We start from the raw sequence: 14,043 nt of genomic DNA, 5'->3' as shown, positions 1-14,043 counted from the left end.
AGTTGGTGGACGAGTGCCAACAATAATGAACGGCGCGGCAGTGAGTAAAACGATTACCCGCTTGAGTTTGTTGGGGGTGAGTCTGAGGTGAAGAGGTGGACAACAGCGTAGCCTAGAGCAAGTCCTGGGCCTGACTTGGTGTGGTGGGAAGAATCAGAAACCAGAAACAGGAGGCAGTGTCGGGCAGCACCGTGGTTCTGAAATTATTTAACAGCATAATACCTTGGCTAGTTTCTCAGCTCAGGCTGAGTCCTCGGAAGCCACTGGAAACAGGTGTTCTGGTGGCGGCCCTCAAGGACGGGTCTGCAGTCTTCTCCGTTCCTGTCCCTCAGCCTCTGCTGTCTTGAACTGAGCAGAGTGCCGCGAACCTGCGCTTGTTGGTCCTCTTACATGTTCTCCACAGCCTACTTTGTTAACGTACTGCTTTTTAAAATGAACAAGTTTCATTACAGCATTTTCATACATGGGGATCATAGACCAATCAAGTGTTTTAGGCAGGCAAAGTGACACAGCCTTACAGAGTTAAACAAATGCAAAATAAAAAAATGTAACACATCTTTGCATCATTAAACGAATATTCCACAGCATAAACAAATGTAACATCTTAAAATAATATCCTACAACACCTTTATCACCATTTCCCTGAGGTTATGGAAAGACATTTTGTCTCTGGGAATGCTGAACTCCGCGGGACAGGATGAGTGGCCCTGGAGCAGGAGCGCGGATATGGAAGACAAGAAGGAGAGCTCTGCAGTCGCCAGGGCAGGCAGGCGGAATCTGAACGTGCTGGTGACAAGGAGGGGTCAAGAGATTCAGGAGGCAAACTACCCAGCACAAAGCCCATGCCTGAAACAAGCGGCCCCTCCTGTGTTCCTCCAGCAGTGCCAGCTAAATGAAGTGCACAGAAGGGCGAGAGAACACTGACTATCGTCTTACTACTGCGACCCCTCCTGCAGAACCCACAGGTGCCCCTTATACACAGACCTCATCTCCAGACAGGCATTGTCTTTCCTCTTGCTCTTTCGTGTCCCATTTTGAAGGACGTGGCACCCTGGATAGCTGAGGGGAGTAACAGTGTGATGCTAATACTGAATGGCTACTGGGCACTCATATTATACCAGAATGGTTTTATTTTTGAGTATTATACAATTAAGTTTACAAATGATGAATTTTATGTACATGGACCAGAGAATTCTTTAAAAGAGCTGCTGAGAAACTCTTCTGTACAACAGTCCAAGTGGAAACTAGATTCCAGAGACCAGGAGTACATGGTCTAAAGAGAAGACTCTCTTTAAGGTCCCCGCTCCTGGGTGGCTGGTTACCCGTGTGGAGCTTCAGGGTATGGCATCCATGCTGAGGTGGCAAGAGGGGGTGAGCGACAACTCCGTGGTGGTTGGCTGCAGCCGCATGATAACCCCAGCATCTCTCCGCCCGAGAACACGGCGGCCTCCACTGCAGGCGTCTCTAAGTGGCCTCAGTCTCCTTGCAACACAAGAACATCAGAAAGATCCTCTGTGCCTTCCAGCTTCAGATTCTGAGGGAAGAAAAATGCACAGGCTATGGCAGACTGAGAACAAAACCCTGAGACAGATTTTAGTGAGGAGACAGAGAATGAGGTCTGTTCCATCAGCACAAGAAAAATCACATGGTAAATAGTTTGTACAAAGCTGCTTTGCACCAGAGCTGAGGAGTCAGGCCATCTGCCCCAAGGGAGCTAAGAAATGCAGAAGGGGAGGCCACCAGGAGCCCTGGCACCCATGACTAACCTGCCTGACCTCCACAGGTCACAACCCATCCCCAACTGTCACATCCCTGACCGCTGCCTTCTCCACTGCCGCTCAGCACCCATCTTAATTCTCATCTTCGCCTCGGGCAGCTGTTTCCCCACCCCCACCCCTGCCTCACTGGTACAATGTGAGACCTGTTGGTACTCAGCATCCACGCCACCCTCTTCCTATCAGACCTTCCTAGTGCTCTGTGGCTAAGGCTCTAGAAGCTGGGAGAGCATGGAGACTTAGCTTAGGGGGAGAGCATTGGCCTACATATGCAAGGGCCTAAGTTTGGCCTCTAGCACAAAAGGGAAGGTGCTTCCAGTCTGACCAGTTTTTGATGCTGGCTATGGTGCCCGAGGAAAGAGGAAACTGCATCTACTCCGAATCCTAAAACCCAACCACACAGCCCATCTGAGGGGAGTCACTAACTAGAGGCATAGACATGGTCGACACAGGAGTGACCGAGAGTAAGAACGGGGCTGGGGATGGCTTCGTGGTTAAGAGCCCTGACTGCTCTTCCAGAGGAACCAGGTCCAATTCCCAGCACCCACATGGCAGCTCACAGCTCTGTAACTCTACTTCCAGGGGATCCGACACCCTCACACAGGCATGCATGAGGGCAAAATAGAGAGTAAGAAGGAAGACCAAGGTGTGGGATAAAGTGTTTGGGGGAGTTTTCCCTGCGGGTGCTAAGCTCTGATCTGTGGAAGTGTCAAAATGGCTAAGTCCAATCCTGTATTCAGCCTGACAGGGCATGAGCTGTGGTCACACTGTATTCTTCTGATGACAAGGCCTCTGAGGCCTCTAAAGCCTGCGCCATCACTAGGGACGGGGAGCAGAGCTGCCAGAGCACAGCCAGTGCCCACTTGTCAAGGTGATAACAGTACCCCAGTTACCCACAGTTAGGTTTTTAGCCTTTCTTCAGGTTCTTGGCCTCTGATGCTTGTATCAGGAACCAAACAGAAATATTCCCATTGCCATTGGTGGTTCATGCCCACCACCCCTACCCCCATAAACTTTTTCGTTTTTTTTTTTGTTTGTTTGTTTGGTTTTTCGAGACAGGGTTTCTCTGTGGTTTTGGAGCCTGTCCTGGAACTAGCTCTTGTAGACCAGGCTGGTCTCGAACTCACAGAGATCCACCTGCCTCTGCCTCCCAAGTGCTGGGATTAAAGGCGTGCGCCACCACCGCCCAGCAAACTTTTTCGTTTTTAAACTGGGTGGTGATAGTGCATGCCTCTGATCCCAGCACTTGGGAGGCAGAGGCAGGCAGATCTCTGAGTTCAAACCAAGCCTGGTCTACAGAGTGAGTTCCAGGACAACCAGAGCTGCATAGAGAAACCCTGCCTTGAAAAACAAAAACAAAAAAAAAAACAAAAGAAAAAAAAATTTATAATTTTTTTCATTTTATTCGTGTGTGTGTGTGTGTGTGAAAGGTCAGTGTATCAGAAACTCCTGATCTGGAGTTAGAAGAGTTGTGTATTGCTCAATATGGGTGCCAGGAACTGAACTCAGGCCCCTCTAAATAAGATTATGGGCTTTACCCACTGACTGTGGTGCCTCTTGGGAGATCTGCTATAGTAAGATTTAAACCCTCCTGTGCTTACTCGAATAACCTACCTTTTCATTGGCTAAATGCAGCAGACAGGCAAAAGCCAAGGGTATGGAGAGGTTCTGAGCCATGAGCGGGGGCAGCCTAGAAAGAAAAGCACAAGCAATGAGTACGTCATGTAACTGAGAGAACAGGGCTCCTCCACCAGGTATGAATCACACACGTGCAACTAAAAACTACCAAGGAACAAAGCAAGATTTTCTAGTTTGTATTTGGAAATGTCTCCTACACTGTCCCAGCCACTCAGACAGGGAAGCACTCTTTACAGCTCATCCATGCATAGGGCAGACACAACTCCTTCAGTTTACATAAAGCAAGCTGTGGGCAGCGGATCTGCCAGGCTCAAAGTCCTGCCAGAACTCAGAAGGGATATGCACCCCCAGCCCTCTGTCAGCACACACCTCTTCTGCAGGTCCGTCGTGAGTCCACTGAGCATCTTCTTGTCAGCTACTTCCTCAGGGGCCCCTTCTTTTCCATTGACACTTTGGTTTGCCTAACCAAAAAAGCAGATTTATGGATTGAGAACTTAAGTTTGCGCTTGGAACAACAGAAACTTACAAAACTGTATATCCAATAAAGAAAAGTAGCCTGGATGAAGCAAAGATAAGCTCTTGGTTATTTCTGGAAGACCTTAGGAGATGTTTTGGTTTTGTCCCCGTGCTGGCATTCTTGAGAGGTGCTGGAATTTTTCTCGTTTGTTTTCTGTTGTTTGAGACATGGACTCTCTATACAGACCAGACTGGGCTGGAACTCAGAGGTCCACCTGCCTCTTGCATGTGCCACCATGCCTGGCTGAGAGGCTGGAATTTTAAAGAGAGATAATCAGAGCACCAGGATGTGACTGTGGATAGGAGACCACATACCCGAGATTTCATATTCTAGCCACAATATAGGTGATTGGACCCTACTTTGTGCTTCTGTAAAGTATTACTGCAAGATGTAGTGGTATTTCATTTGTATTTTAATAAAAAAGCTTGCCTGAAGATCAAAATGCAAATAACAGCCACACTAGTCAGCCATACAGGCCACACAATCTTTAATTCCAGCAGCCACACTAGTTAACCATAGAGGCCAGTTAGTGGTAGTGCACACCTTTAATCCCAGCACTAGAGAGGAATATAAAGCAGGATGAGACAGAAACTCACTCTTTCGGTCTGAACATTTCATAGAGGTAAGAGCTCTCTAGTGGCTTGGCTGCTCTGCTTTTCTGATCTTTAGGCTGAAACTGCCCCCCCCCCCCCGAGAATGAACACGTGGTCTCTCCTTCTCTATCCTCCCCTCTCCATGTTTTTCTGGGTCCACCCAGGAATAAGGTCATCTATTAAACCTGGGCATCTTTTAATTTGGTTTGATTTGGGTTATTTGCGTCGGCAGAGAGGTTCGTCTTAAGAAAATACTTAACATTTGGAGGTCACACCAGGGGGACTGTTTTTCTCATGGGCCAGGCTAAGATGACGAGTCCATGCCGCTAGGCTCGGGGGCCATTTACATTTATTTTTGCCAATGTTTCGGGCTTTCCTGAGAGTCATAATTGTACCAGATGCCTGATTCAAGCGGCAAGCTAGGTCTCGCTGAGGTAGGACTGAGTGGACAGAGACGTCTGCCACTCATTTCTCATGATCCCCCAACCCCAGTTTTTGACGTCTGCCACTCATTTCTCATGATCCCCCACGCCAGTTTTTGACAAGAGCCCCGTCCCGGTGGATGCATTAAGACAGGCTTGAGCTCCAAGATTTGGCATAGACTTCTAAATGGGCTCCTGCGATTCAAAGCCGGATCCTCAAACACCCTTGAGCTGCCTTTTACAAAAATTCTTTTAAATTGGGGCTAACATCTAAGGTAAAAACAAAAAAAGGCTCCAAAATGCCATGGTTTCTAGATGTGTACTCCCGCCCCCACTCCCATTCCCTGCTCCCCTCCCCGCTTCTCTAGCTGTTCCTCTTTGTTTGTTCTCTACAATGGATCCGATCTATCGTCCGTGTCCCGTCCCCCCCACCCCCTCCTTCCACTCTAAAACCGTATAGTTCTTCGTCCTTTTGTTTCTGTTCCCCCTTGCAGCGTCTGCTAATTGGGTCCTTAATGGGACCACCTCTGTGCTTCCCTGGCTACTGCCACCTGCCTACACCAGGATTTTTTTTAAAATATTTATTTATTTATTATGTATACAATATTCTGTCTGTGTGTATGCCTGCTGGCCAGAAGAGGGCACCAGACCCCATTACAGATGGTTGTGAGCCACCATGTGGTTCCTGGGAATTGAACTCAGTACCTTTGATAGAGCAGGCAATGCTCTTAACCTCTGAGCCATCTCTCCAGCCCCCTACACCAGGATTTTTAAGATGGTCAGTTGACACAGGTTCCTAAAAGAATTTTATTTGTCTATCTGTTAAAATAATGTGGCCACGGTATGCTTGTTTCTTGTCTGTGTGATTATGTAAGTGTGTTTCCACAGTATGCTTGTTTCTTGTCTGTGTGAGTACGAGGGTGTGTTTCCACAGTATGCTTGCTTTATGTCTCTGTGAGCATGTGTGTTTGATTTCATAGTGTGCTTGCTTTATTTCTCTGTGTGTATGTGTGCGTGTTTTCAGATCTGTAAAACTTCTAACTCCAGATTACAACAGCTCTGGAAAATACAAACATGTGGGTAACCTCCATTTTGACCCCACCACCATCTTGGGTAAGAGTACCCATATGTGCTAGTATTCTTTGACTTATTAAAATACTCCTTTTAATATTTTTACATTTACTAGCATTGGTAAACTGTAACTAATTGGGTAAAATAGATGTCTAAGTTTAACTTATTATGTCTAGTTTAAATGTAACAGGTAATGGTACCCAATTCTCAATTGCCTTTACAGATCTGAGAGTATGGCATTTAACAAAAGAGTCTCTAACACAGAGACATGCCAGCTCCTGCAGCATTCTATAGCTCCTCCAAGAAGATGCATGGTTGCAAAAGACCGGCTGCCTTGAGGCTTGCCTTTGGGTTTGGCAAAGCCACCCACACCGCAAAAAGCAGCCCTTCTACCTCTTCAGTTTCCTGGATGCTACACCCAGGGAATCAATCTCATCCTGCCAAGACAGATAGACTAAATCTTCCCCCTCACAGGAAAATCTTTGGGCTTCTTGTACGCAGCAGCCAATGGCAAGCACTGTTTCTAAGGCTGGTGTTCTCCAGTGACTAAGGAGAGACTTGGGACTAACTGGGATTATCCCCCTTAGATCTGTCTAATGGCATTTGATGACTTAAGGTACTGGTAGCTCATTGCTTATTTAGGTCGGTACGATAAAATAACCAGGCCAGCTCAAGAATAACAATTATGTTTTAATGGTTATAATGGGAAACTAAAAATAATTGGTTGAGGAGCTTCACCTCAGCTCCCTGGCATCCCTTTATCCAAAAAGTCTGGAATGTTTGGTCAGAAGCATCACCTCAGATTCCTAACACCCCTTTATACAAACAGTCTGGATTGTTTGCCTGGGGGCTTCACCCCAGCTCCTGACATAAGCTCCCTCCCCTGGGAGTTGCCTCAGTCCAAACTCTACCTCCAAGAGAGCCTGCCAAACAGTGACCCCCTCCCCAGGGAGGAACTGTGGGACAATGGTCTGTACCCTGTCACTTGTATTTTAAATAAACACTGATTGGCCAGTAGCCAGGCAGAAAGTACAGGTGGGGCGACCAGGCAGAAGTGAGGTGGGGCAATAAGAATTCTGGGAAGAGGGAAGTTTCAGTCTAGTTGTCAGCCAGACACAGAGCAAGTGAGATGTGACTGCCTCACCAAAAAAGGTACCAAACCATGTGGCTAACACAGACAAAAATTATGCACTTATATAAGTTATAAGAGTTAATAAAAAAAAGCCTGAGATACTAAGTCAATCAGTTTATAATTAATGTAGACCTCTGTGTGATTTCTTTGGGACCTAATGACTGTGGAAACTGTATAGGACAAGAACCTCAGTCAACAGGGAGAGTCAAGAAAGCCCACCAAATGGTAACTCCTCCCCAGGGAAGGTCAAGACCACTCCCACAAGCTATTTAAACTGTCCCCAGAGAATGAATATGTGGTCTCTGGGTTTCGTGTGGTCCCCCTTCTCTCTCTTCCCCTCTTCATGTTTTCCCGGGGCCACCTGGGAGCACTCCATCAAACATGGGCATCTTTTAATTCAGTTTGATTTGGTTTGATTGAGATTATTTGCGTCAGTGAAGAGGTTTGTTGGCCAAGAAAGAAAATACTTAACAATTCATGCTATAGCAAGACCAAAGCAATGGTGGCAACCCACTGCAGACTGAACCTTTAAAACTGAGCCAGTATAAATGCCTTTGCGTTCAGCTAAACATCTCAGCTGTTTGATACGGTACGCACACTAATACAGGGACCGAGGTTTTCCCTGATATACCCAAGACCATACAGCTTTGGGTCCTCAAAAACCATGAAATCCATTGCTCAGCCAGAACGTGTGTGTGGAGTTTGTAGAGTGGGATGGGTCTGAATAGATACTCAGGGCTCGCCTTACTCTCAGGAAAAGGAACTGGCGGCATGATTCTATTTTCAGTGCTATGGTTGAAAACAACATCCCAGATCAGAATGTAGCTCAAAGCTTAAACACTTTCTGACACTTGTAAGGTAGTCAATTTACTTTGCAACTTAAGATGCTATTGGGTGAGACTCCAAATGCTTGTCAATACTAGAAAGCATTCGGTTGCTAAGGCAGCTTCCACTTGTGCATTTACGGCCACGGCACTCACTGGCTTGCCACGTGATCTGCCCGCTCTGCTGCTGGGACAATTTCTTTTGTTGAGGCATGATGTCCTTAAAACTTTGACTGCATCTCTCTACTTTGGAGCCATGGACAACACTGGATCATGAACTGTGGACATCAGCTCTCCCCCCCGTACACACAGGGGACCTAGAGAACACAAGTGCTGTCACCCACCTCTGTGTCAGCCTCCTTTCTAGAAAACTCTGTCAGCAGACTCCACATGCTCTGCTTCAGCTTCTTCATGTCCATCTTTTTGGCTGTCTTGGCATAATGAATTTCTATTTTATTTACCTGCAATAGGAGTAACAAAGCAGAATTAGGCAGAAGAAAAGCATTCATTATCAATTTACTGTAAAAACAAAAAAATCAAGAAGGAATCCAGGCCAGGCATAGTGGCGCACGCCTTTGATCCCAGCACTCAGAGGCAGAGGCAACTGGATCTCTGTGGATTTGTGTTCTACATAGTGACTTCCAGGATAGCAAGAGCTACAAAGTAAGTAAGACCGTATCAAAAAAAAAAATCTAGTTTCAACTATGAAGTTATATATAGCTGAGAGTTCCTTACCAAAAAAAAAAAAAACCAAAAAAAAAACATTTGTTTTTATTTTCTGTTTTGTTGTTTGTTTGGTTTTTTAAGACAGGGTCTCATGTAGCCAAGGCTGCCCTGGACTTACTATGTAGCTCTTGAACTTCTTTTTTTTTTTTTTTTTTTTTTTTTTTTGGTTTTTCGAGACAGGTTTCTCTGTGGTTTTGGAGCCTGTCCTGAAACTAGCTCTTGTAGACCAGGCTGGTCTCGAACTCACAGAGATCCTCCTGCCTCTGCCTCCCAAGTGCTGGGATTAAAGGCGTGCGCCACCACCGCCCGGCGCTCTTGAACTTCTGATCCACTTGTCTACAAGCTGTAGTTCAGGGATTCTAAGTTGTAGACATGATGCCCAATTTTAATGAGCCAGAATTTAAAGAACCAGTGTAGGGGACTGAACCCAGGGCTTCATATGCTGGGTAAATACTCTACCAACAAAGCTACACTCCCAGATCCTAACTTTTTTTAATCAGAGGTAATTTACATTAAGACTAAGAATTTCTCTCTGAGAGATGGCTCAGAAGCTAAGAGCACTGCTTACTCTTCCAGAGGTCCTGAGTTCAATTCCCAGCACCCACATGGTAGCTCACAACCATCTAAATGAGATCTGGTGCCCTCTTATGGCCTGCAGGCATGCATGTTGTCAGAACACTAAATATATAATAAATAAATCTTAAACAAAAAAAGACCAAGAATTCCAGTGTAAAACGAGTAAATCAAATATTAGGTAGCACAAGCCTGGCACGTGGTACAGGACTTCAATTCCCAACAACCACATGGTGGCTCACAACCATCTGTAATGGGGTCTGGTGTCCTCTTCTGGCCTGCAGGCATACATACAGACAGAATATTGTATACATAATAAATAAATAAAAAAAATTAATGAAATAAAATAAGGTATTTTTCTACGTGACCTAACCAGGTGCCTGGAGAGCAACAGATAAAGACGGAAGATGGAGAGAAAACCAGGCGGAGCGAAAACCAGGCGGAGTGCAGGCTGACAGGACTCATCATTAGGCGTTAAACAACTTCCAGGAACCATGCGATTCCTTGCTGCCTCTTCCTTACCTTCTGAGGCTCAGCCACCAAATTCGACTCTCCGTAAGTTGTTATATCTACTCCTTGGTTTTCAGAAGAAATGTGACCATTCTCCTGTGATGTCTTTGGTGTACCACAAGGATCAGATTCAAGGTCAAAGGTCCCAGCTGATCCCGCAAATAAATCATTTGGCTCTTCATCATCACTGTCACCAGCCTGGACAAGGAAACAAGGCCACGAGTTTGGCTTGCAGCAGCTGTCAATGGAGCTTAGAAACCACCAGAAAGAGTCCATGTACACAAAGCAAGCAGAGACCACCTCAGAGTCCAGTGAGTCCCACAAGGTGGATTGCTCACTTCACCTCTCCCCATTTCACATAAACCTACTAGACAGAGGGGTCTGTTACCAGCCTGGGACTGCTGAGGCGGGAGTGTAAAGTAGGCCAGTGTCACCTTTGGTTAGAAGCCAGAGCACAGAGCAGGGGTTGGGCAAACAGCCCAGTAGGAGAGCACACACACTACGTGTGAGGTACTGGGTTTTATCCCCAGTATACAAAAAGAGCAGAGGAGACCCCAGAGACTATCTAATTTGGCAGCAAGAGCCACGTCCTTATATATCTGGAGTGAGAGTGTCATGCATCCTTAGCCTTGTAGCCCAGGATGACTTGAACTCTGATCTTTCTCCCTCCACCTCCTGAATGCTGGGATATAGGGTGTGTCCCACCACGCGTGGTATGATGGTTTGAATGACAACGGCTCAAATAGGCTCATAGGGAGGGGCACTATTTGAAAGGATTAGGAGATGTGACCTAGTTAAGAGTAGGTGTGGCCTTGGTGGAGGAAGTGTGTCACTGGGGGTGGGCTTTGAGGTTTTCAGAAGCTAAGCCCTGGTGTCTGTCTCCCTCTTCCTGCTGCCTGCTATCCAAATGTACAACTCTCAGCTACTTCTCCAGGACCATGTGCACCACCATGCTGATAAGGGACTAAACCTCTGAACTGTAAACCAGCCGCAATTAAATCTTAGACTGAGAACCACAGCTGTCTGCATTCAGAAGCCAGGGAAGAGACCACCCTCCATCGGGAAGAGGTCAGAGCTCTTCTCCCCTTACCTGAAGTCCAGGACAGAAGTTGGAGGTATCGTTAGGGTTGTTGTAATCATAGTCTTCAATTTCCTCATAGTGCTCAGTCTTTGCCTTCTGGTTCTTGTCCATCTTAAGTAACTAGAATAAAATGAGAGTAGGGGCAATATAAAAAGTCTTCTAGAAAAGCAGCTACTGGGAAGTTAGGGATATCAACCATGTTACTATGCTCAGTTTCTAGCATAGTCTAGAGTCTTAACAGGCTACATAATCTAATCTAGTCTCCACGGCACAGAACACAAGTTACAGGGCACAGAGCCCTCCATTCACCCCCAAAACCAAAACGCTTCCTCTTCTGATCTGCAGCTTCATTTTCTGCAGTTTTATTTAAAAGCAAAAGTGGGCCACCTTGCCTACAGTTTTCTAAAGAACTCATTTCCTTATGGTAAAGGCAGCCTATTGGGGCTGGCAAGAACATTCTGTACAGTGCCGGCCTTGCAAGCATAAGGGCCTAAGTGTCTAACCCTAGTTCAGGAAAGCAAAGCGATAGGTCCCTAGAATGTGCTGGCCAGTCAGTTTAGCTAATTGGTAATCATGAGAGACTGTCTCAGAGAAGATAAGGTGGAGCCAGGAGGACGGCTCAGTGGGTAAAGGTGCTCGCTACCAAGCCTGACTGCTGTGGGGTGATGCTTTTGTACACTGTAAAGATCTGTCACTCGTATTGGTTTAATAAAATGCTGACTGGCCAGTAGCCAGGCAAGAAGTATAAGTGGGGCAACCAGACTAGGAGAATTCTGGGAAGAGGAAAGGCAGGGACACAGTCACCAGCCAGATGTAGAGGAAGCAAGATGAGAAGTAACCAAAGCCCTTTGGAGGAGCCCAAAAGACCATGAGTGGATCCCAGACATTGGACATTAGAGTTTGGAGGAGCCCAAATGACCATGAGTGGATCCCAGACATTGGACATTAGAGTTTGGAGGAGCCCAAAAGGCCATGAGAAGATCCCAGACATTGGACATTAGGGTTTGGAGGAGCCCAAAAGACCACGAGTGGACCCCAGACATTGGACATTAGGGTTTGGAGGAGCCCAAAAGACCATGAGTGGATCCCAGACATTGGACATTAGGGTTTGGTTTTGCTTTGCTTTGATTGTGACTCTGCCATAATTTTTTCCTCTTGAAGTAAAGTATTGGCCTAGAGCCCATAGTTGGGAGACTTCGAATTTTAAAAGACCTGGGATTTTAAAGAGATTGGCTATTCTAAAGAAACTAAATTTTTAATGTGCTTGTATTTGTAAAGACTGTGGGACTTTTAAAGTTATTTATGTTCATTTTAAGATTTATTTATTTTATGTGTATGAGTGCTCCATCTGCATAATATACACCTGCAGGCCAGAAGAGGGCATCGGATCCCATTACAGATGGTTCTGAGTCACCAAGTGGTTGCTGGGAACCGAATGCAGGACCTCTGGAAAAACAACCAGCTCTTTTTTTTTTTTTTTTTTTTTTTTTTTTGGTTTTTCGAGACAGGGTTTCTCTGTAGCTTTGGTGCCTGTCCTGGAACTAGCTCTTGTAGACCAGGCTGGCCTCGAACTCACAGAGATCCGCCTGCCTCTGCCTCCCGAGTGCTGGGATTAAAGGCGTGCGCCACCACCGCCCGGCAACAACCAGCTCTTAATAGCTGAGCTGTCTCTCCAACCTGGGGTATTTATGTTTTTAATGTGAAATATTGGGAACGAATAAGAAAGGAAGGGTTGTGGCTTAGCAGTAATTTCTTTGTGTGTCAAGCTGACAAGGGGTCAGTTGTGCTGGCTCATTTGTCACCTTGACACAAGCCAGAGTCATCAGAGAGGAAGGACCTCAGTTGAGGAAATGCCTCCATGAGATCCATCTGTAAGGCATTTTCTCAATTAGTGATCAATGGGGGAGGGCCCAGCCCATGATGGATGGTGCTGGGTTCTGTAAGAAAGCAGGTTGAGCAAGCCAGTGAGCAGCAGCCCTCCATGGCCTCTGCATCAGCTCCTGCCTCCAGGATCCTGCCCTGCTTGAGTTCCTGTCCTGACTTCCTTTGGTGATGAGCAGCAATGTGGCAGTGTAAGCTGTTTTTTGGTTCTGGGGTTTTGCTGCAGCGGCAGAAGCCCTAACTAGGACATGCTCCTTGGGAAATACAATCCCCAGTCCACAAGAGACAGGCAGCACCTGAGTTCAAAGACCTCAACATAAAGCCAGGCACACTGAACCTTATAGAAGAGAAAGTGGGAAGTACACTTGAACACATTAGCACAGGGAACCACTTCCTAAATATAACCCCAGCAGCACAGACACTGAGAGAAACAATTAATAAATAGAACCTCCTGAAACTGAGAAGCTTATGTAAAACAAAGGACACGGTCAACAAGACAAAATGACAGCCTACAGAATGGAAAAAAAAATCTTCACCAAGTCCACATCAAACAGAGATCTGATCTCCAAAATATACAAAGAACTCAAGAAATTGGACACCAAAAGATCACATAATCCAATAAAAAAGATGGAGCACAGACCTAAACAGAGAACTCTCAACAGAGGAATCTAAAATGGCTGAAAGACACTTAAGGAAATGCTCAACATCCTTAGTCATCAGAAAAATGCAAATCAAAACAACTCTGAGATTCCATCTTACAACTGTAAGAATTGCCAAGATCAAATACACTGATGACAACTTATGCTGGAGAGGTTGTGGGAAAAGGGAACACTTCTACATTGCTGGTGGGAATGCAAGCTGGTACAACCCCCTTGGATGTCAGTGTGGTGATTTCTCAGAAAATTAGGAAACAACCTTCCTCAAGACCCAGTAATACCACTTTTGGGTATATATCCAAAGGATGCTCAATCATGCCGCAAAGACATGTGTTCAACTATGTTCATAGCAGCTTTGTTTGTCATAGCCAGAACCTGTAAACAACCTAAATGTCCCTCGACCAAAGAATGGATAAGGAAAATGTGGTACATTTACACAATGGAGTACTACACAGCAGAAAAAAATAACGACAGCTTGAATTTTGCAGGAAAATGGATGGAACTAGAACACATTATTTTGGCCGGGCGGTGGTGGCGCACGCCTTTAATCCCAGCACTTGTGAGGCAGAGGCAGGTGAATCTCTGTGAGTTCGAGACCAGCCTGGACTACAAGAGCTAGTTCCAGGACAGACTCCAAAGCCACA

The 14,043-nt window shown here is 46.0% G+C and overlaps 1 protein-coding gene across 1 annotated transcript in view; it reads right to left on the bottom strand.

Moving 5' to 3' along the window:
- Positions 1-1,123: 1,123 nt before the first annotated feature.
- Ncaph (non-SMC condensin I complex subunit H) overlaps positions 1,124-14,043 on the bottom strand; it is a 28,870-nt gene continuing 15,950 nt past the window's right edge. Inside the window, exons 13-18 of the mRNA XM_057781152.1 lie at positions 10,872-10,982; positions 9,794-9,979; positions 8,317-8,433; positions 3,783-3,874; positions 3,390-3,465; positions 1,124-1,534 (exon numbers count right to left, since the gene is read on the bottom strand). Coding sequence (XP_057637135.1) covers positions 1,475-1,534; positions 3,390-3,465; positions 3,783-3,874; positions 8,317-8,433; positions 9,794-9,979; positions 10,872-10,982 — 642 coding nt within the window. The 3' untranslated portion in view covers positions 1,124-1,474. The remainder of the gene's footprint in view (positions 1,535-3,389; positions 3,466-3,782; positions 3,875-8,316; positions 8,434-9,793; positions 9,980-10,871; positions 10,983-14,043) is intronic.

Source organism: Chionomys nivalis, chromosome 9 (assembly GCF_950005125.1).
Source record: "Chionomys nivalis chromosome 9, mChiNiv1.1, whole genome shotgun sequence".
NCBI lineage: Eukaryota > Metazoa > Chordata > Mammalia > Rodentia > Cricetidae > Chionomys > Chionomys nivalis.
Note: the sequence above shows the minus strand (reverse complement) of the source record. Positions and strands in the feature narration are given on the sequence as shown.